Raw genomic sequence first — 23,917 nt, 5'->3', positions numbered from 1 at the left:
TGCATTGAATAATCTAGCCACACTAACCAACTTTTTTCCTCAGGGCCATTCCAACTGCTCTTTCCTCTACTGAGAATTCTCTTCTTCCAGATCTACTCATCACTGGCTCTTCCTAATCATTCAGTTCTCAGTTTAAATTGTGTCATTTTAGAAACTCTTTGAACATTATACATAAAGTCTTTAAACTCATCCTCTGTCACTAGTACTCAGTATTCTATTCAACTCAGTATTCTATGTTTAATTTTCTTCATAACAATTATCATTTGTTATGGGAACAGTAATGTTATATGTTAGAGAAGAGAGAAGTTGCTTAGTTGTATCCGACTCTTTGTGACCCCATGGGCTGTAGCCTACCAGGCTCCTACATCCATGGGATTTTCTAGGCAAGAATATTGGAGTGGGTTGCCATTTCCCATCTCCAGGGGATCTTCCTGACCCAGGGATCAAACCCAGGTCTCCCACATTGCAGACAGACGTTTTACCCTCTGAGTTCACTGTTACATTTCCCAGATATGAGTAGGTACTTTATATTTGTGAAATGAATGACTGTCCTACATAGTTACTATATCCATATTTCTTCTTTGATTCTCACGTCTGGCTTCGAAAAAATCTGTTAGTGGTATTTGCCTTTCATACTTTCAAAAACAGTACAAAAATAGCACCAAAAAAATTAAAGAACTTTAAGGTAGTGGTATCCTGATACCTATTTCAGTGTCTTCTCCACATGGATAAATACAACATAGTGTATTGAATTGCCAGTATACAAGTAGATATAAAGAAGAAAGTTTAACAACTACGTGGTACTGAGGAGACAGAGTTAGTATTTGAAGCTGCCATGGTGAAGGGCCCTTGGTAAATACCCCAGGCTTTCAGCTGAGATCCCATAGGGCCACTTCCTGGAAGTATAGGTAAAACTAGAATAGTTTTAACCCTTAACAAAGCTCAGAGCCAAGGTTATCTGCCTGTACTCAATCTATGTTTCAGAGGAAGCTTAACCCTCTGGGAAAGAGGATAACATCCAAAGAGTCTGTACTTTTCATTTCTATAGTTTGGCTTCCAGTAAAAAATTTATAAGGCACCCTGGAAAAAAAAAAAAAAGATATCCTAGAAATATATCTGCACAAATGAAGTGCACACAAGATTATTCACTATAAAAGTTTTCATAATAGCAAAATACTAGAAATGTGCCAGAGGACCAGTAATAGAGGATTGATTGAAGTATATCTATTTGTATAATATAGTAGTTTTCATACACTATCAGCAGTGGAGGCAAGACAGTTCTTTCTCATGATACTGTCCTGTAACATCAGTGGTCCCAGCATAATAAATGTGAGTTGTGCTTTCAAGGTTTGAAACTACTTAGAATGCCCTCACACATTTTTCTGTGAATGAGACATTTCAATTGAAAATCGTTAATGTCATGGAATTCTATGCATTTGTAAGTAAAAAATATAAGAAAGTTGTTTATAAACTTTGGAAAGCCTAATGAGGTACATCTTACCTCATTAAAATGTTACTTAAAATCTAACATACAGAGCAGTAAATATACTTTGCTGTATTTTAAGAAAGGAGGGAAAAGAAGAATATGTATTCAGACTGCTTATTTATGCATAGAAATTTCTATGCTAACATATAAGAAGCTAATGAATGATTATATTGTCGGCTTGTAAGGGGAAGAGAGATGAGAGTGGGGTAAAATACTTAACATATACGTTTTACATTGTTTTGATTTTTAGGACATGTGAATATTCTATTCAAAATAATTTTAAAATAGTAAGATTTTAGGTACAATAATCTATTGTGTTGCGATAATTTCTGAGAGAGTTATTTAAACGTTATATACTCATTGAAAAAATGTTTTGGTCTTTCCCTAATTCTGTCTCCTTTTACCTTTTCTTTCATTCAGTGGAGTAGGACGAAACTGGGGCTGGGCATCTGCAGGTAGCAGCATTCTTGCTGAATTTGGCACACTACATATGGAGTTTGTCCACCTCAGCTACTTGACAGGAAACCCAATTTACTACAAAAAGGTTAGTATTCTTGCTTTCTTTTCTTTGTTATAAGAGAATCCTTTAGGTTTTACTCCAGAGATTTGATTAATGCTTAGAAAATATTTGCCTTTTTAAAAAGTATATAAAGAAATGTATCATATATTTAGAACAGATTTGATATATTTTCTCTTATCTGAGAAGATATAATCACTAGTAGGTTTTCAAGAAATTACATTATAGTCTCTATTTAGCATTGTGCTGAAGTTCCTGGTCAGTATGGTAAAATAAGACAAAGTGAACAAAAAGGTATATTGAAAAGGAAGAAAGAAAACAGTAATTACTCACAGATTAAATGATTACCTAAAATATTAAGATAATCAGAGGAACCTTGCAGGTTACAGCCCATAAGGTTGCAGGAGTCGGACACGACTGAGCAACTGAGACTTTCACTTTCACACTTAAATTATTAAACAAGAGCTTAATTTATATTTTGAATAAAAGATGAACATGATGTGCTCTGCTCAGTCACTTCAGTCGTGTCCTACTCTTTGTGACTCCATGGATTGTACCCCGCCAGGTTCCTGTGTCCATGGGATTCTCCAGGCAAGAACAGTGGAATGGGTTGCCATTTCCTCCTCCAGGGGATCTTCCCAACCAGGGATTAAACCTGTGTCTCCTATATCTCCCCCGATAGCTCAGTTGGTAAAGAATCCACCTGCAATGCAGGAGACCCTGATTCAGTTCCTGGGTTGGGAAGATTCCCCTGGTGAAGGGATAGGCTGCTACTCCAGTATTCTTGGGCTTCCCTTCTGGCTCAGCTGGTAAAGAATCCGCCTGCAATGCGGGAAAGCTGGGTTTGATCCCTGGGTTGAGTTGGGAAGATCCCCTGGAGAAGGGAAAGGCTACCCTCCCCAGTATTCTGGCCTGGAGAATTCCATGGACTGTATAGCCCATGAAGTCTCAGAGTTAGACATGACTGAGCAACTTTCACTTCACTTTTCTTATATGACTTTCATTGGCAGGCGGTTTCTTTATCACTAGCGCCACCTGGGAAGCCAAAAGATCAATATACATATTAAAAGTCAGTGATATTTCTCTATACCAGCTGCAGCAGGCAAAAACGTATCACTTATAAAAACATGTCTTACGTAGTAGGAACAAAAGTGTAAGTTTTCCACAAGTAAATCTAACAACAGAGAAGCAAAGTTCAAAACTGCTAAATGACACTGAGTTGGCCCTAAGTAAATGGAGAGATGCATTATATTCATATATAGGGAAACATGCAAATGTCAGTTACCTCCAGATTTATCTGTAGCCTCAATTCAATGCCAGTCAGTTTCCCGGTGCCTTTTTTTTTTTTTTTTTAATGAAACTTGACTAGACATTTCTAGAATTTAAACAGGAGAGAAACATTCAAAATACTTCTGAAGAAAAACAGGATGGATGGATTTGTATTACTCAATTATCAACACTACCAATATTAGTGTTGGTGCATAGAGACAAGTAAAACTGATAAACAGAATAAATAGCCCTCAAAGAGCCCCACATATATGTGGAAGTGTGACAATGGTACCTTTGTAGATGATAACGATTCTAGGAGCATTAAAGATGTAAATTTAAAATACAAAATATAGTAAAGCTGAAAATACATATACTCTATGGCCCAGTCTTTGGTATGTACCTTTATATCATACATATAAAATCATTGTTTGTATTAGCAGTTTATATGATAAGATTCAATACAGCAGTGAAAATTAATTATGGTCACATTAATTAATCAAAAGAGTATATATAATACAATTCTTAAAAAGTTGAAGCAGAGCTGAAGAGAATATTGTTTAGGGATTCAAAAGTGATTTTAATAGAATCAAGATAATAACGAATGTAAAATTCAAGACTGTGACCACATCTCGGAAAGAGTCAGTGATATGTGAATGTGTAATGGTAAACAGAATAGCAAAGGTTATGTCGTGTTGTATTTCTTAAAATGAGTATGACTAGAATCTCTCTATATAATCCTTTCTGTGTATGAAATATTTTATCAGTCAGAAAAATTTTCAGGTAAAGATAGCAAAAGAGAGCCAAATCACAGAATTTTCCCTTTCTTGATTAAATTAGCAAGAAGAAAAATAATAAAGACCAGCAAAAATTAATCAGTAACAATGAAAGAAGGAAAGGCTGAAACCTTATGTCATAAACATGTGATAGCCATAAAAAATAGAAGATTTCGGCTGTGGTATCTTAAGTCTGTCTCCTGCCCTATCCTGAATCCTTACTGGGCAGAGAAAGAAAGTCTATAAATTCCTGATATTCCCTATTAATCTTACAAGGGAGACCAGTGCCATAGTATACAACTGCCCACAGCTCCAAATGTGTTCTCACCTTCCGTCCTCCATGAGCACTTAGGCCTCAGGAAATGAGCTAGTACACTAGTATTCCAAATCTTGGTGTATCCTGGAGGGGAGATACACCTCCCCCTGCCCCACCCTACCCCCCACCACATGCACACAACAGGAAGGAATTTGAGGACAGCTCAGCTCCACTGTGTCATCCGAAGTTCAGGTCAGCGCTGACCCAGTTGAACATGAGCGAGGTGAAAGAGAAAGCATGGCAATTATGCAGACATGCTGTAGGAGACAAGAGCAGGCTGGTAGATCACAAGTAAGAGACTGATGAAGAGCCCAGTGTAGACGCTACAAAGCCAAAAATAAAATCGTACAGGAAGACAGTAGAGCTACAAAGCAAATTGAGACCTTATATGCTTCCGTAAAACAAGTGAACAATATCAAGTAACCTGAACATAGTTGAAAACTGAATTATTGGTATGAAATAAAGGCCAAGAGATAACCATTGTGAAAATAAGGGACTTTTTAAAACGATAAATTTGTAAAATAGAAATAATCTAGCATATGATATTTCTTAAGTGAAGAAATCTTAACCTAACGCATGGAAATCACCTGAAAACAACAAAAGGAGAAATGGAACTATTAACTTGTTTTTAACAAAATTGAGATACTTGATATTTCATGTAACAAAATAGGAAGAAAGGTTGGCATAAGCAATCAAGGTTAGAGCGTGGTTTGGGTAACTGAGGAGAGGATATTGGTGGCTGTAGCTTTCAAAAATAAAAGCTCGTAGAGCAGTTCTTTAAGTGGTACATCTTGAGGTACAAAACCAAATCCTCATTAGCAGCAGTGGGAACAGACTACAGACTGATGGTAGACTCTTCTTTGAACCCCACTAAATATGATGCGTTGAGAAGCTAGAAAAATGACTCAGTTAAGGATCTCACTGACAGGCTGTATTTGCACTTGTATACTTTAGTGACAGAAGAGCAATGAATGACATGATTCTCTAGTGCTGCATTCCTGGTTTCAGTTGCCTGATGAGAAACAAAGGCTTAAGGAACCACATTCACATCTGGACTTTACCTACCCTTTCATGTCAGAGCTCTTGTGAATTGCTGACTCAAGAAAAATAGTAATGAGTCATCAAAGAAGAACACATAGAATTTATACAAAAATATTACCAGAAAAAAAGGGAAGGAATGTGAAAAATAAATGATGGCCAAAAGATATTTATCAGAAAACAGCAATTAAAGACCTGACCAAACATCACTATGAGAGAGAAGATAATGAAGCTCTCATTTATGTGAAACCAGAATATAAACAGAGATACAGGTACGCAGAGATAATAAGATACCATATCAGTAATAGAGTGTAAGAAAAAATCAAATTATAGTCAAAATGAAGGACAAAATGGAAACAATACAAAGAACGCATTCAAAACATAGTGAGAGACTTGGAAGGCAAAATGGAGATAAGCTAGTGAACATGGAAATTAAAAGATAGGTAAAAAGGTTTGCAAAGGAATGATAGATGTGGAAAAGAAGCAGAGGGGATTCAATGTATGCATAATTTTCAGAAGACGAGAGAACTGACTAAACCTGGTTCATGGATTATTTAGATTGAGATTGTTGTACATAGATTTGTTAGAACACAAGTAATAAGCATCCCTGAGCCAATTCCTAGAACTCCGTGATGACAGAATCCAGTTGAATAAAAGAAGATTGGAAACTGTGAGTTAAAAGGGTTAGTGCTGTGCTCAAGTCCAGAAAATAGTGAAGTGTATATATAAGGCCCTGTGAATAAAAAAATGTTTCCTCAAGTCATTTATGCCAACTAGGTTATCATTCAGATGTGATAATAACATTCTAAAACAAGAATACAAGAAAGAACACATTTGTGCTTTAAAAAAAAATTTTTTTAAGCACTTAAAAAATCCATCATCCAATCTAGAGATGAATCAAAATGAAGTCCCTGGAAAAGTCTCCAGCTTCTTAATATATTTCATGATTTCCCCCCCTTAACTTAAGGAATACCTTTTAGGATTTGGAAGTTTAGGAATTCTAGGAATTTAGGGATGTCTATTATGGGATCAATATTTGTTCAGCAATTTAGTTTTACTTTTTCATCTGTTAACTTCAGAGTGGTTTCATACTTTTTATTACAAATATTCTATTATGATTATATTTTTATGAAATTGTTTCTGTTCTTAACATTTAGTTATATATATATTGAATATGTCTAGAATAATGTTTACCAATGATGTTTCTGATGACTATTTCTGGAGAGTAGAATGTTGAAATTTAAATTGGTTTCTATGCCCTTTTCTTTGTGCTTTACTGTTGCTTATTTATTATTTTTAAATAATGCTCAGGCTTCTCCATCCATGGGATTTTCCAGGCAAGAGTACTGGAATGGTATGCCATTGCCTTCTCCGCATATTCTATCTTATAAAAATAATGAGTCATTTAAAAAAGAGAAGACTTACTGTCTATCTCACACACACACAGTCGGGGGGTAGGAGTGTAGGTTCTGAGTGAGGGGGAAAAAAACCAAAACCCAGATTAATGTAAAACTTTAGTGTTTTTTTCTTCATGATTGCATTCTTTATTTTGTTTAGGTCATGCACATTCGGAAACTACTTCAGAAAATGGATCGTCCAAATGGTCTTTATCCAAATTATTTGAACCCAAGAACAGGTCGCTGGGGTCAATGTAAGTATTTCTATTACAACTGATGCTCTGTTGAAAGATAGTCTGAAAACTTGTGCTTGATGTAGTGATAAGTACACTACATGTAGTATTAGAAACCCCAGATTGTATATAACCCTATGATCTGTCCTGTAACCTTTGGCAAGTTTCTCATCTCTTGTAGTTTCAGTTTTTATATTTTTAAAATGGAAATAGTAATAACCCATCTCACGAGAGTATTTTATTTCATGTATGCGTAGGTACTTTGCTAAAATATAGTGTGATGTTTGCAAAGGGTTATACTTTTAAGCCCTTATTTGTAAACTATATCTTGGTATAAATAAGAGCATTGCTTGAGATAAGTATTTAGTTAAGTAATATGAAGAAGAGTTGTGTGTGTTAAATGACTAGAAAATAGTGTGCTTGCTCTTAGACAAGCCACATCTGATCATTCATTTTAAAAGGTAACAGTGACAGACTTTATTTTCTTGGGCTCCAAAATCACTGCAGATGGTGCATGAAATTTGCTCCATGAAATTACAAGACACTTGCTCCTTGAAAGAAAAGCAAGCGTCCACGACAAACCTAGACAGCATATTACAAAGCAGAGACATTTCTTGGCCAACAAAGGTCCGTGTATTCAAAGCTATGGTTTTTCTGGTAGTCCTGTATGGATGTGAGACATGGGCCATAAAGAAGGCTGAGTGCTGAAGAACTGATGCTTTTGAACTATGGTGTTAAAGAAGACTCTAGAGAGTCCCTTGGACTGCAAGGAGATCAAATCAGTCCATCCTAAAGGAAATCAGTCCTGAATATTCATTGGAAGGACTGATGCTGAAGCTGAAGCCCCAGTACTTTGGCTACCTAATGCAATAAGTCAACTCATTAGAAAAGACCCTGATGCTGGAAAGATTGAAGGCAGGAGGAGAAGGGGGCGACAAAGGATGAGATGGTTGGATGGCATCACCAACTCAATGGACATGAGTTTGAGCAAGCTCTGGGAAATGGTGAAGGACAGGGAAGCCTGGCGTGCTACAGTCCATGGAGTCACAAAGAGTTGGACATGACTGAGTGAACAACAGCGTCAGTGTCTGTTATTTACCAGGCTTTTGGATGAGACTGGAGATTGGGAAAGAATATATAGGACTTTGAATTCAGGCAGCTCTCAGGCTAGCAAGCAGCCTTTATATAATGAAACAAATGTTGTAGTAGAGGAAATGTACCAGTTGTTAGGTGAGACTGTGGTAGAAGTGATTTCCTCTGTCTCGGGAGACTGTGTTTTGTTTGGGAAGGGGGTGATGATATCTCATTAGAGTTTTAGAACTGATCTTTGAAGGAAGTGATTTTTCAGAAACATTAAACAAAGTTTTCATGAAAAACATGAAACTAATCTCTTGTAGTTAGTTTATGAAAAAGCAAAACACAAATGGACAGTATACAGACGTTCCTATTTAATCCTAAGAGTGGTGCTAACGAAGATAAGTGACACAGAGACAATGCACTCCTTCTGTGCTACTTCAGTAGAATGTACAAAAGACTGCTATGTTTAGTACCATATTTGTAGCATCTCCGTAGTTTGGTCATCAGAGACCTTTGTTGCTGTCTTTCCACTTTCCTGTGTCCCTAAGCAAATCAGTGAAGCTTTTAAACAGGAGATACTGTTCTTTTTCTATTAAATTGATAAACAGAATGGACACATCCCAGTATATCTAGTGCTTCAGAAAATATGAAAATTTGTATGACCTTTGAAGCAGTGACTCATTTCTAGACATTTATTCCAAAAAATTTTCAGACCTGTGTGTGTATGTGTATCTGTGTATACATACACAGACACACACATACATATATATATATAATAGGGATAATTTGGAAACATTCTAAAGCACTCCTGTTCATTGGAACTTTCTGTGATGAAGAAAATGTTCTGTTTAATTAGCTATTTGTGACTAAAGCCTACCACATTGGACAGTGCAGTTTTTAAACTTCTTGTGAAAGAGATTTGGTTAGGTTATATCCCTCCAGATGTGATATACTATATAGATATTAAAAGTTATGATATTAGAATACTTGACATAGATAAATATGAAGTATCTAGAAAGATATTTGGGAGAAGGAAATGGCAACCCACTCCAGTATTCTTGCCTGGAGAATCCCATGGGCAGGGGAGCCTAGTAGGCTGCCGTCTATGGGGTCGCACAGAGTCGGACACGACTGAAGCGACTTAGCGTGCACACATGCATTGGAGAAGGAACCGGCAACCCACTCCAGTATTCTTGCCTGGAGAATTGTGTGGACAGGGGAGCCTGGTGGGCTGACGTCTGTGGGGTTGCACAGAGTCGGACATGACTGAGGCGACTTAGCAGCAGCAGCAGCAGAAAGATATTTAGGAAAAAAGAGAAAACAAACACCACAAGAATAGGAACCAGAGTGTTCCCTGTGTTTTTTTTCTGAATGTTTGTTTTTATTTTCTAATTTTGTTTACCTCTATTAACCTAATCTGATAATGGATATCTGTTACTCTTGAAGTAAAAGCATTTTTAAATAAGATGAAGATGCTCTCTTGCACACCAAAATCTTAGAATACTGAAAAATAAACCACTGTTTGAGAATTACCAGCCTTTCAAATGACCAACAGTATCTCATTGATGGCATCTTAATTAAAATTATAACTCTTTCTCTTCGTCAAATGGTATTGTGAAAACTGGATAGCCACATGAAAAGGAATGAAGTTGGGTCCTTACCTTATACCACATTCAAAAATTAAGTAGAAATGCATCAAAGACCCTAAATTTAAGAACCAAAACTATAAAACTCTTAGAAGGACAAATCTTCATGACCTTGGATTTGGCAGTGACTTCTTCAAAAGTACAGGCAACAATAGAAAAAATAAACTGGATTTCATTAAAGTTAGAAACATTTGTGCATCAAAGGATATTATTATGAGATTGAAAGACAACCCACAGAATGAGAGTTTATTTGTAAAGAAATAATACTTGCAAACCATATATCTGATAAGGGTTTAATATCCAGAATGTATAAAGAACTTCTCAAACTCATGTTGAAACTCAACAGCAAAAAGACAAACGCTCAATTAAAAAAGTGGATAAAGGACTTGAATAGAGTTTTCTCCAAAGAAGATATTCAAATGGAAAATAAACACATGAAAAAAATGCTCAACATCATTATTCATTAGGAAAATGCAAATCAAAGCATAATGAGATGTCACTTCACACCTACTAGGAAGATTGTAATCAAAAGGACAGATAAGTGTGGGTGAGGATGTGGAAAAATTGGGACCCTCTCATACTACTAGTAAATGTAAAATGGTGTAGCCACTGTGAAAAACAGTTTGGTGGTTTCACAAAAAGTTAAGCATAAAATCCATATGATCGAGCAATTAAACTGCTAGATAGATACCCAAAAGATTTGAAAGCAAAGACACAGAGAGATATTTGCATGCCAGTGTTCACAGCAACATTATTCACAATACCGGTGGAATCAAGAAGTAAGTAAGTAAAGTCACTCAGTTGTGTCCAACTCTTTGCGACCCCGTGGACTGCAGCCCACCACGGGGTTGCAAAGAGTCGGACTGCAGCCCACCATGGGCCGCAAAGAGTCGGACTGCAGCCCACCACGGGGCCGCAAAGAGTCGGACTGCAGCCCACCACGGGGCCGCAAAGAGTCGGACTGCAGCCCACCACGGGGTTGCAAAGAGTCAGACTGCAGCCCACCACGGGGTTGCAAAGAGTCGGACTGCAGCCCACCACGGGGTCGCAAAGAGTCGGACACGACTGAGTGACTTTACTTACTTACTTCTTGATTCCACCGGTATTGTGAATAATGTTGCTGTGAACACTGGCATGCAAATATCTGTGTCTTTGCTTTCAAATCTTTTGGGTATCTATCTAGCAGTTTAATTGCTCGATCATATGGATTTTATGCTTAACTTTTTGTGAAACCACCAAACTGTTTTTCACAGTGGCTACACCATTTTATCATTTACTAGTGTCCTTCAAATGGATAAATAAAATGTGGTATATACATACAGTGGTATGTTTTTTAATTATAAAAATGAATGAAGTTCTTATACATGCTACAATATAGATGAACCTTGAAAATATTATTCTAAAATGAAAGCCAGTTGCAAAATGACAAATATTATATAATTCCAGTTATATCAAACAGCTAGAGTAGTCAAATTTAGAGAGACAGAAAGTGTATTGGGGGTTATCAGGGGCTTGGCTGAGAGGAGAATGGAGTTATTGCTTAATAGGTACGGCATTTCTGTTTGGCGTGATGAGAAAGTTTTGGAAATAATAACAATGTTTGTACCACATTGTAAATGTAATTAATGCCACTGAATAGTACACTTAAAAAATGGTAAAATGGCAACATTCATGTTATATGCATATATTTACCACAGTAAAACTTATAGTAAAAAACAATTCTTTTATTCATCCTTGTTTTTTTCCCACAAAATGAATCCAGATTACTTCTTTAGAATTTCTTCATCTGCAGCAGTTATTAATTTTGAGAATCTTGCAAAAAGAACTATTAACTGGTTGTTTTGGCAAGAGGTCTTTACAATTTTAGGGGAGCTACCCTGATATCCCTTTAGCAGCTGCAGTCCTTATTAAATTGTTCAGTTTGTTCCTTTTGGTGTTTCTGTATATTTCATATCAGCTTCTGAAAAGTATATCAAATTCTATTATTATCTTTGAGCAGTAGGCATCTGTCATAACTATAAATAGTCTGCAAAACAAACTGAATTGAACTGAAATTTAACAATTCAGCTTTGGCTAACTGTATTATAATTAGAGTAATGATAATGTCTGTGACATGCACATAGCAATCACAGAAGAATTATGGTAATTACCTTCAGGAAAAGTACTTAGCAACAGATATAAAAGAATGTAGTAAGCAACCTAGATTTAAAGGCACATCATTAATATCTTTTATTTTTTTGCTTCATTTTTTCACTAGTTTTCTAAATACAGTACTTAACGTATGCCATTTAATGACTTAAGTGAAAAAGATATAGGAAACTTATCATTACTGATTTATTAAATTTCATACTACTGATTTAAAATGTGAAAAAAGTAAGAATGGGTATAATACTTGGAGTTGAAAGACTAATCCAGGTTTTTCTGCCTAATAATTTAGGTAACTTAATTAACCTCATGCCTTTGTTCCTTCATCTGTTATTTGTACTTATTTTATTAAGACAGTTATGTGAATCATATTTATGAGATAATGAATATATTTAAAAAATACTTCATAAACTATAAAGCATCTGATACAGATATGTTTATTCAGTTCAGTTCAGTTCAGTCTCTCAGTCGTGTCCGACTCTTTGCGACCCCATGAATCGCAGCACACCAGGCCTCCCTGTCCATCACCAACTCCCGGAGTCCACTCAGACTTGCGTCCATTGAGTAGTGATGCCATCCAGCCATCTCATCCTCTGTCGTCCCCTTCTCCTCCTGCCCCCAATTCCTCCCAGCATCAGAGTCTTTTCCAATGAGTCAACTCTTCGCATGAAGTGGCCAAAGTACTGGAGCTTCGGCTTTAGCATCATTCCTTCCAAAGAAATCCCAGGGTTGATCTCCTTCAGAATGGACTGGTTGGATCTCCTTCCAGTCCCAGGGACTCTCAAGAGTCTTCTCCACCACCGCAGTTCAAAGGCGTCAATTCTTCGGCACTCAGCCTTCTTCACAGTTCAACTCTCACATCCATGCATGACCACTGGAAAAACCATAGCCTTGACTAGGCGGACCTTAGTTGGCAAAGTAATGTCTCTGCTTTTGAATATGCTATCTAGGTTGCTCATAACTTTTCTTCCAAGGAGTAAGCATCTTTTAATTTCATGGCTGCAGTCACCATCTGCAGTGATTTTGGAGCCCGAAAAAATAAAGTCTGACACTGTTTCCACTGTCTCCCCATCTATTTCCCATGAAGTGATGGAACCAGATGCCATGATCTTCGTTTTCTGAATGTTGAGCTTTAAGCCAACTTTTTCACTCTCCTCTTTTACTTTCATCAAGAGGCTTTTTAGTTCCTCTTCACTTTCTGCCATAAGGGTGGTGTCATCTGCATATCTGAGGTTATTGATATTTCTCCCGACAATCTTGATTCCAGCTTGTGTTTCTTCCAGTCCAGCATTTCTCATGATGTACTCTGCATATAAGTTGAATAAGTAGGGTGACAATATACAGCCTTGACGTACTCCTTTTCCTATTTGGAACCAGTGTGTTGTTCTATGTCCAGTTCTAACTGTTGCTTCCTGACCTGCATACAGGTTTCTTAAGAGACAGGTCAGGTGGTCTGGTATTCCCATCTCTTTCAGGATTTTCCACAGTTTATTGTGATCCACACAGTCAAAGGCTTTGGCATAGTCAATAAAGCAAAAATAGATGTTTCCCTGGAACTCTTGCTTTTTTGATGATCCAGCGGATGTGGGCAATTTGATCTCTGGTTGCTCTGCCTTTTCTAAAACCAGCTTGAACATCAGGAAGTTCACGGTTCATGTATTGCTGAAGCCTGGCTTGGAGAATTTTGAGCATTACTTTGCTAGTGTGTGAGATGAGTGCAATTGTGCGGTAGTTTGAGCATTCTTTGGCATTGCCTTTCTTTGGGATTGGAATGAAAACTGACCTTTTCCAGTCCTGTGGCCACTGCTGAGTTTTCCAAATGTGCTGGCATATTGAGTGCAGCACTTTCACAGCATCATCTTTCAGGATTTGGAATAGCTCAACTGGAATTCCATCACCTCCACTAGCTTTGTTCGTAGTGATGCTTTCTAAGGCCCACTTGACTTCACATTCAGGATGTCTGGCTCTAGATGAGTGATCATACCATCGTGATTATCCAGGTCATGAAGATCTTTTTTGTACAATTCTTCTGTGTATTCTTGCCACCTCTTCTTAATATCTTCTGCTTCTGTTAGGTCCATACCATTTTTGTCCTTTATCGAGCCCATCTTTGCATGAAACATTCTCTTGGTATCTCTTATTTTCTTGAAGAGATCTCTAGTCTTTCCCATTCTGTTGTTTTCCTCGATTTCTTTGCATTGATCGCTGAAGAAGGCTTTCTTATCTCTTCTTGCTTTTCTTTGGAACTCTGCATTCAGATGCTTATATATTTCCTTTTCTCCTTGGCTTTTTGCTTCTCTTCTTTTCACAGATATTTGTAAGGCTTCCCTAGACAGCCATTTTGCTTTTTTGCATTTCTTTTCCATGGGGATGGTCTTGATCCCTGTCTCCTGTACAATGTCATGAACCTCATTCCAGAGTTCATCAGGCACTCTATCTATCAGATCTAGGCCCTTAAATCTATTTCTCACTTCTAAATCTCATAAGGGATTTGATTTAGGTCATACCGGAATGGTCTAGCGGTTTTCCCTACTTTCTTCAATTTCAGTCTGAATTTGACAATAAGGAGTTCATGATCTGAGCCACAGCCAGCTCCTGGTCTTGTTTTTGCTGACTATATAGAGCTTCTCCGTCTTTTGCTGCAGAAAATATAATCAATCTGATTTCAGTGTTGACCATCTGGTGATGTCCATGTGTAGAGTCTTCTCTTGTGTTGTTGGAAGAGGGTGTTTGCTATGACCAGTGCATTTTCTTGGCAAAACTCTTATTAGTCTTTGCCCTGCTTCATTCCACATTCCAAGGCCAAATTTGCTTGTTACTCCAGGTGTTTCTTGACTTCCTACTTTTGCATTCCAGTCCCCTATAATGAAAAGGACATCTTTTTTGGGTGTTACTTCTAAAAGGTCTTATAGGTCTTCATAGAACCGTTCAACTTCAGCTTCTTCAGCATTACTGGTTGGGGCATAGACTTGGATTACTGTGATATTGAATGGTTTGCCTTGGAAACGAACAGAGATCATGTTTATTCTAGAATTTCCTATAAGAACACTTTAAGAATTAGCTTCTTAGAACCTCATTAACTTTATGACATGTTAAGGCAGAAAATGTATTGGTATTTAGTAGTACTTTCTAATGTGTTATCAGTTTCTGAATTTCAAAAGGATCAGGGAGTGACATGGTACATCAAATTTGACACCAAGGCAGGCATGGGTTAGTGGTTCAAATAAAGTCAGACTACTGGGCGATTAATTCCATAGTTAACTAAAGATCTCAGGCTTCTGCTGTGAATTTATTTATTGAATATATAAACATCTACTGAAATAACATTCTAGAAGAGCTGATGAGAACCTGTTAGGCAGGACTGGGACTGCAGCCTGTAACCTAAGTAACCTGTAACTAAATCTGTAAACCCTGGCAATAATTCACATATCTAAAAATCATTGCCTCCAAACGGTGATGACAAGACATTTACCTTTCCAAGGTTTTTCTCATTAGTTCATCTACTTTAATTTTGTTTTCTTCCTCTGCTCATTTGTTAATCCTTAGATCTACAATATATTGAGAAATATATGTGTGAGGCCAAAGTGCAAAGTTTTTAAATGCCCTACATATTATTTTAATTACTTTTATAACTCTTATGTTCCAAAGGACCATTTGTGTCCTTTGACCATGTCTTACATGCTGTCTGAGTGAACTCCACGATGGCTCAGATATATTTTTATAAATCCCAATTTTATAACTCCCAAAGGTATACCACTAACTTATCTCTCTGGATTTCCATGTTTTTTGTACCCATTTAGATATCCATTTAGTCCCTCAGATTCATCATGCCCAGGATTCAGACTCCTTCCACTTTAAGTCATTTCCCCCTCTAGTATTCCCAATTTCAGGGAAGAGTGCCGCTGTTCATTCAGTCATTTGCCTCAGCAAGAAATCTAGACTTCATCCATGACTTCTCTTTCTTCATCCTTTCAGTAAATACCTGATAGATATCAAACCAAAAGACTATGGTAGAGTCAGGAAAGATAGATTATTTTAAGGTGTTAATAATAAGAGGTAGTTTCAGTTGACAGGTAGAAGTTAGAGATAAACCAAGAGAGAGATTCCTGAAAAGGAAAAAGAAGTAGTTAGTGTTCAGAGCTAGGCAGAGTGTATACAGTTGAGAAGGAACATTTTTTCCTCTTTAACAGGCAAGAGAAACAGATAAATTAATAGATGGGGGTACAGATAGTTGAAAGATGCATTTTTGGGGTCAGTGATCTGTATTTTTTCTGTGAATTTGAATTTTTGTTTGTCTGCTGAGATGAGGAAGAGGTAGAGCTCTAGAGGTCTTTTTTATTATTATTCTTTATTTAATTTCCCATGTTGGGTCTTAGTTGCAGCATGCAGGATCTTCGTACCAGAGCACGGACTCTCTAGTTGTGGCACATGAGCTCTGGAACACACAGGCTCAGTAGTTGCAGCACACGGGCCTAGCTGCTCCGTGGCACATGGGTCTTAGTTCCACAACCAGGGATCAAATGCACATCCCCTGCATTGCAAAACAGATTCTTAACCACTAGACTGCCAGGGAAGTCCCTTAGAGGTCTTTTGAAAAAGAGATTTAAAATCTCTGCTAAAGGGAATGGGAAAGATCACAAATTAAGGGGTCATAGAAAACTTGACAAGCAGTGCAGAGGTTTTCATTGATGGTGAAAATTGTGAATTTGAGGATAATAGCAAAGTAGACTCTCAGGTGGGCTGATATTTTACTGGCTGGGTGCAATAGGTAAACAGTGGAGTAAAGTTCACCTGTTGCTTCCTTTCCTATCCAGCCTAGACTATATAGTATCTGAACCAATGTGAGAATACCTTTAGTCTTCTGTGTTGTCTGTCCTACAAATCCAATGCTTGTATCAACTCAGCTGTGTACCTTTTTCATTCATCTATAGTCAGCTGAGCATTGCTCGTGAAAATCATCAATAATAAAGGTTAAAGTCACTACAAATTTATAACAAAACTGGGTCCTAGTGTCTTGGACAGTAAAGAATCTGCCTGCAATGCAGGAGACCTAGGTTCGATCCCTGGGTCAGGAAGAGCCCCTGGAAAAGGAAATAGCAACCCACTCCAGTATTCTTGCCTGGAAAATCCCATGTACAGAGGAACCTGGTGGGCTTGCAAAAAGTCAGACACAACTGAGCGACTAAGATGACTACAAATTTATAATTTGCAATTCTAACTGGATTACCAGTACCCCTGACTGCTCTAACTTTGATCAGTTTACTTTCTTTTTCTTTACTCTCTTTAAATCTTCTGTATAAAACTTCTATCCATCCTCATCTGTCTTTTCACCATTTCTTTCTAATTTCCTGCACAATTTTAGTATTTATGTATGTCTTTAGTAAAAAGTATTTATATAGATTAAGAAGATAGAATTTAAAAAAATTCCAGAGTGAGTCTCAGTTTATTTTAAAAGATGAATTAAAACAAATTAAGTTTGTTGATGTTACTGATCAATTTCGACTGATTCCAAATATCCTTTTTATTTTGTTTACTTCCTTTTGTAAAAATAGTTTTATTAAGGTAAAATTGACATACAATAAGCTGTATGTGTTTGAAGTATACATTTCAATAAGCTTTAAAATAAGTATATACTTATGAAAACTATCACTCCAATCAAAATAATGAACATATGTTCACCCCAAAAGACTTCCTCATACGCCTTTGTGACTTTTTCTCTTACTCCTCTTCTCACTCCTTTCTCAAGCAACCAGTGATCTGCTTTCTATCATTATAGATAGGTTTGTATTTTTTAGAATCTTCTATAAATGCAATCCTTTGTATGTACTTATATTTTTTCTGGCTTCTTTAACTCAGCATAATTATTTTGAGCTTCATCCATGTTGTGTGTATCAGTAGTTCTGAATGTAATCCCACTTTGTGGAATTTGTTTATCCATTCACCTGTTGATGGACATTTGGGTTATTTTCACTTTGGGGCTGTTACAGATAAAGTGCTGTGAACACACAAGCCTTCTAGTGGATGTATGTCCTTTTTTTTCTCATGAGTAAAAATCCAAGAGTGGAATATTTGTATTTTATGGTAGATATATATGTTTATCTTTTAAAGAAACTGCCAAATTGTTTTCCAAAGTGGATGTACCATTTTACATTCCCATCAGTGGTGTTCTTCCACGTACTCATCAATACTTGAAAAAGACTACTAACCGTGTAAAATATCACATCCAGCAGAAAAAGATTTTCTAGAAAATTGGGTTCAGATGTAGAGAAGAGTGATTATGGTACCCTCCTACTGGATTAAATTTGAAGTATGTTGGCAGTAGGGCTGTCAAAGTAATGTTTAAATTATTGATACATAATATAGTCATTGTAATTAAAAAATATTTTTTGTCCTCTGTCTTCTCTTTCTTCCACCTCCATCCTTTTTCTGTTGCAGATCATACATCAGTTGGCGGGCTAGGAGACAGTTTTTATGAGTACTTACTAAAAGCATGGTTAATGTCGGATAAAACAGACCATGAAGCCAGAAAAATGTATGATGATGCTGTTGAGGTAATTATTATCGGAACATTTACCTGCTTAACATCTCAAATATATTATGTATTTGATAGAAATTGATGAACATCCTGTACATATTTTATTATTTACATTCACTTAGAGTTTGTTAGTATTTCAATGTAATAGTCATATATTGTTTTCCTTTATTGTAGCACTTTAATTGTTGGAGAATTTAGTGTAGCATATTTATGTATGAAAATTTATTTCAGTTATTTGTAGCTATTTTCTGCAGAGCCTGGAAAAACTTCTGACTTAACCTACTTTTCCATAAACATTTCTATTTTGAAATGACCAATTAAACCTACACATCGAGAGCCTTATAGGTGAAATGTGAGGACAAAACTCTTATAGTATTTTTTACATTTTACAGTATTTACACTGTTCTGATTCCTTTTACATATGTGAAATCATTTAATCTTCTCTACCGTTTTACTCGTGAGACCTCAAGGTGCAGAGAAGTGAAGTTTGCATAGCTTAGTTAGTGATGGAACCCATATCTGAACAGTCTAGGTCCAGAGCCTGTACTCTTAACCCCTCTTCTATATTTTATATTTATGTAACCTTGTGCGACAGTGTTGTGGTAATTTAAAATCGGGACAGTATTACTCAGCCATTAAAAAGAATACATTTGAATCAGTTCTGTTGAGATGGATGAAACTGGAGCCGATTATACAGAGTGAAGTAAGCCAGAAAGAAAAACACCAATACAGTATACTAACACATATATATGGAATTTAGAAAGATGGCAATGACGACCCTGTATGCAAGACAGGAAAAAAGACACAGCTGTGTATAACGGACTTTTGGACTCAGAGGGAGAGGGAGAGGGTGGGATGATTTTCATGTATACTATCATGTAAGAATTGAATTGCCAGTCTATGTCTGACGCAGGATACAGCATGCTTGGGGTTGGTGCATGGGGATGACTCACTGAGATGTTATGGGGAGGGAGGTGGGAGGGGGGTTCATGTTTGGGAACACATGTAAGAATTAAAGATTTTAAAATTAAAAAAAAAAAAAAGTGAAAAAAAATAAATAAAATTAAAAAAAAATAAAAAAATAAAAATAAATAAAAAAAAATAAAATCGGGACAGATTTCATTCTTGGAAACACTTATATGTGGCATTTCCAAGTGTTAGTCACTTTATAAATTATTTGCTTCTGATCTAGTATAAACCCATATTCCTTTAATCATTTAACCACTTTTAAAAGTTGTATATTTTATACACAGCAACACCATTCTGACTCTAGTCAATGACCCATACTCAGAGTTATAGTTCTTTTGTCTTTAAGTTAAACCAAGGATCTTATTACCCATATATATCCTCACTTTTTAAGGAACTAATCTCTGTAGTTTTATAAAAATGCACAGGAGTTGAACTGATATGTTGCATTGTACTGGTTTGCCTACCATAGGTATAAATGTTTCTTGAAGGAGTATGTTGACTAAGAAAATGAACTAAATTATAATCAGGAATCTGTACTTTAGTAGATGACTTCTAAAATTCTTTATGAAGACTTACATTTTGAAAAGTTGAAGAATTTTATTCTGTTATTAAACTTTAAACCTAGAAATTTTTATGATGCAGGTATAAAGTTACTATCTAGGAAGAATGTAGTATTTTTAGTATCACAGTGTTGAAAATAGCCACCCATATCAACCCCACTAGATTGTGGCTTCTTTGAAGACAGACTAATTTATTTCTTATTGTCTTGCATGACCTGAAACAATAGGTATTCAGTAAGTATTTGATAAATGAGTGTATTTAATATTTTTATTTTTGATAAAGTGTGACATGTCATATATTGTGTAATCATTTTTTCCTTCATAGTTTGCTGCTTTCTTGTAATAATTTAAATCTGAAAACATTTTCTCTTTTATTTTTAATAATTTTTCCTACAGGGAAAAGAACATATTTGTCCTTGTTTTAAAATTATATATATTAATACTTTTAAAAGCATGATGCCTATTTTGAAAGTTAATCTCATAAATTAAAATTTATTTTCTGTGAATCATCTGCTATATAAGTTATATGTCCTAATTTTCTTTCTATATTTGTTTTCTGTATCCTGTTTTTATTAGTCCTTAGGTCGAAAATGGGCACCTATTAAATAACCAGTTAGCTAACTTTCATTTTGAGACGTGTATGCAGTTTTTGCAATGTTAATTATCTTTGATAACAATTATGTTAGAAGATAGAGTATATACAGATAGTAAAATTAATGACATGTTATATGCATGGAGGAGATAGGAATGATTATGAATTTTAAGATTCATTCTAATTTAAGATAAATCATTTGTAAATTTGTCTTTCTAAACTAGTGTATGTAAATTATTCCATCCTTGTCTGGCCTTCCTCTATACTTACAGGTATCCACATCCCTGGTTCTTACATGTTAGCTTTCTTTTTAAAAATTGTGTAGTTATGGATTTTACATTCTGATCAAGTTTATATTTAGTCCTTATTTGAAATAGCAAAAACTATACCTTTTATTTGGTCCTTTTGGAGCATTACTTTCTTGCTCACACTTGTTCAAAAAATGTCAAACTTCTGAATGGCAGTTACTCTTAAATTGAACTCTTAGGCTTTTGTCTCATTTTTAGAGACAAGGGAGCTGTGCAAGAAATTTTAGGAGTCTGTAAGAGAATTGTTGGTACAAAGTCCTGTCTTTACCTGCCTTCTACTTTAACCCCAGTAGGCCAATGGGGATATGTTTAGATATCTTTTACTCATAACATAGTAAGATTTATATTACTATAAATAGTAATTAACTATAAATTACTATAAATATATTTATATTACTATAAATCTACTATACTATATTACTGTGATGAGCAGAAGTAACAAAGTGGTACAAATATTACACAAAGATTTAGAATCTAAACTATGGATATTGTCCTTTAGGCATTTATTGGGTGCCATATATATATATATACACATATATACAGGCTTCCCTCGTAGCTCAGTTGGTAAAGAATCGCCTGCAATGCAGGAGACTCCAGTTCAATTCCTGGGTTGGGAAGATCCACTGGAGAAGGAATAGGCTATCCACTCCAGTATTCTGGCCTGGGGAATTCCGTGGACTGTATAGTCCATGGGCTCTTTGGAGTTGGATACAACTGAGCGACTTTCACTTTCACTTTATATATGGAAAACATGCTGGATACCATGAGGTCCAGACAGATAAAAAAAAAAAACATTGTTCTTGTATTCAAAAGGAAGTAATCTTTTCATTATAAAAACTAATTTTTCATTTGTGCTTGAATATTACAGTTAAAGCAACAATGAATGTTTATTATCATTATGATTATCAGCTACCCCTCTTTGCTCAACAGGCTACATAAAATTATCAAAGAGTACTATTTATTTATAAAATGACTTAAACAATCGTTGAAGGCATCCTGCAGGGCTTGTGGAGTGTAAGATGACGAATAAGGCATAGTCCTTATGTTTCTGTAAAACAAACATTATTGTGACAAAGAATATAGAAAAAACATTTGAAAGCTGATCGTTATTGAGCTTGTCAGAGAACAGCCCATAATAAATATGAGTTGAGTCTTAGTACCTTTTATTATCAGAAAAGTATAATATTTAATCATGTATAATAATTTCTACTAAAGAGAATTAAATTAATGCAGTTCCTTATAGTTTTACAAAGAAGGTGAAGAATTAATCTTTAGCCCCTCTCAACAAAATCTAAGAACATGGTCCAAAGGAACAAAGCTCTTAAAATTTTTCATTTTTAAAATTAAGCGTGATTGTTGGACTCTACTTTGTGTTATATTCAGGTTTAATAAAGATTTCTCTCATCATTCCCATTCCTTTAGTAAAGTTGACATTTCAGAAGAAGTAAAATTGACATTTTAGGAGAATGGATAAAATTGATATTATCTCATGGCCTCTCTTAACCATGGCACAGCCTCCAAAACAAACGCCTGAGTTTTTGAAGTAAAGGACTAAGGAGTAATGTTTGAACTTTCAGTTTATTTTTCTGAATTTTATAACATTAAGATATTTCACCTACTAAACCTTCTTAAAATACTTGAACAATTATATGAAAAAGAAGCCATTTTAACTAATTATCAAAATCATATTTTTCTGTTTAACCTGAGTGTTATTCTTTCTCTTCCCATTTTGTTGTATGAAATAGAAAATAAGTTAGCAGGGTCTCTGAGTTATAACTTGTCATCCTGACCTCAACTGACTGATTATTATGCATTTCATTTAGAGCAAGAAAAGAAAAACAGTAATATGAGTAATGTTATGTTGAAAGGTAATCTTCAGGCCAGTCTCCTCTCTCCCACCTTGTCTCATTATAGTAGTGATTGAAATACTTGTTTAAGATTATATGTAACTTGATTGTTCATTCCCAAACTTAATTATTGTAAATTAAGTCTTTCAGTTCAGGATAGTTACTGCTTTGTAGAATATCATCTTACCAAGGTTTTGTGCCAAGAGAATGTGGTAAATACTAACACTTTGCCTCTAAAATTTTGAATATCTACTCTTTCTTATAGGCTATAGAAAAACATCTTATTAGGAAGTCTCGTGGAGGTCTTACCTTTATTGGAGAATGGAAGAATGGGCACTTGGAAAAGAAGATGGGGCATTTGGCCTGCTTTGCTGGGGGAATGTTTGTACTAGGAGCAGATGGTTCCAGAATGGATAAAGCTGGACATTATTTAGAGCTAGGGGCGGAAATTGCACGTACATGTCATGAGTCCTATGACAGAACTGGTAAGAATATTAATAATGCTAATTGTCTAGTTTAAAATAATCTTAAGATAAAAATATGTCCAGAAATTAGAAGGAAAATGAATAGGCATTTTTCACTTCAAAATAATTTATTCTAACATAGTAAATTATTTTTTTAAACTTGAATTTTAATTCTAAATACATGTTCCTGAATATTTTTTTAAATTATTATTCTGAATTCTGTCTTTTTAAATAAAGATTTTGAAGAAGTTGTTTTAAAGACAATAGGTAGGGCTTAATGTATGGGATAACATTATTTTAATATAGAAAAGTTAGTTTATTTCCACTTCTATAAAATGAGTTGCTTAAAAGAATATAGAATTGATTTAGGTTACATGCCTTGCCTATCTTGTGAAAATAGGGATAGTCAAAAGATATTAGTTAAATTGAATATATAATTGGTATCTAGATAACTGGTAGTTTGTCTCTTAGTTCACCAATAATTTTTAAGTTGTTTGTGCCTTTAAAAAGTTTTCATGTTGCTATAGGGAAATAGGTGATATTTCTGGACTTCAGTGTCCTCACCTAAAAAAATGAAATGATTCTCAGTTTTACAGGTGACAAAAGTTGGTTGCTGAGGGTGAAAAACATTGTTGTATGTGCGCCTGTGCACACACACATATACATTCATGCATTTAGTCATAGATAGATAAACAGTATATATCTATTTGTTAAATATAGAATTTCATTGAAGGAGAAGGCAATT

The 23,917-nt window shown here is 35.5% G+C and overlaps 1 protein-coding gene across 1 annotated transcript in view; it reads left to right on the top strand.

The window, feature by feature from the left end:
- Nucleotides 1–23,917, top strand: part of MAN1A2 (mannosidase alpha class 1A member 2) — a 151,218-nt gene that overhangs the window by 97,330 nt on the left and 29,971 nt on the right. Inside the window, exons 7-10 of the mRNA XM_068965043.1 lie at nt 1,907–2,030; nt 6,957–7,050; nt 18,333–18,448; nt 22,974–23,193. Of these exons, the coding sequence (XP_068821144.1) occupies nt 1,907–2,030; nt 6,957–7,050; nt 18,333–18,448; nt 22,974–23,193 (554 nt within the window). The remainder of the gene's footprint in view (nt 1–1,906; nt 2,031–6,956; nt 7,051–18,332; nt 18,449–22,973; nt 23,194–23,917) is intronic.

Source organism: Capricornis sumatraensis, chromosome 2 (assembly GCF_032405125.1).
Source record: "Capricornis sumatraensis isolate serow.1 chromosome 2, serow.2, whole genome shotgun sequence".
NCBI classification, from domain to species: domain Eukaryota; kingdom Metazoa; phylum Chordata; class Mammalia; order Artiodactyla; family Bovidae; genus Capricornis; species Capricornis sumatraensis.
Note: the sequence above shows the minus strand (reverse complement) of the source record. Positions and strands in the feature narration are given on the sequence as shown.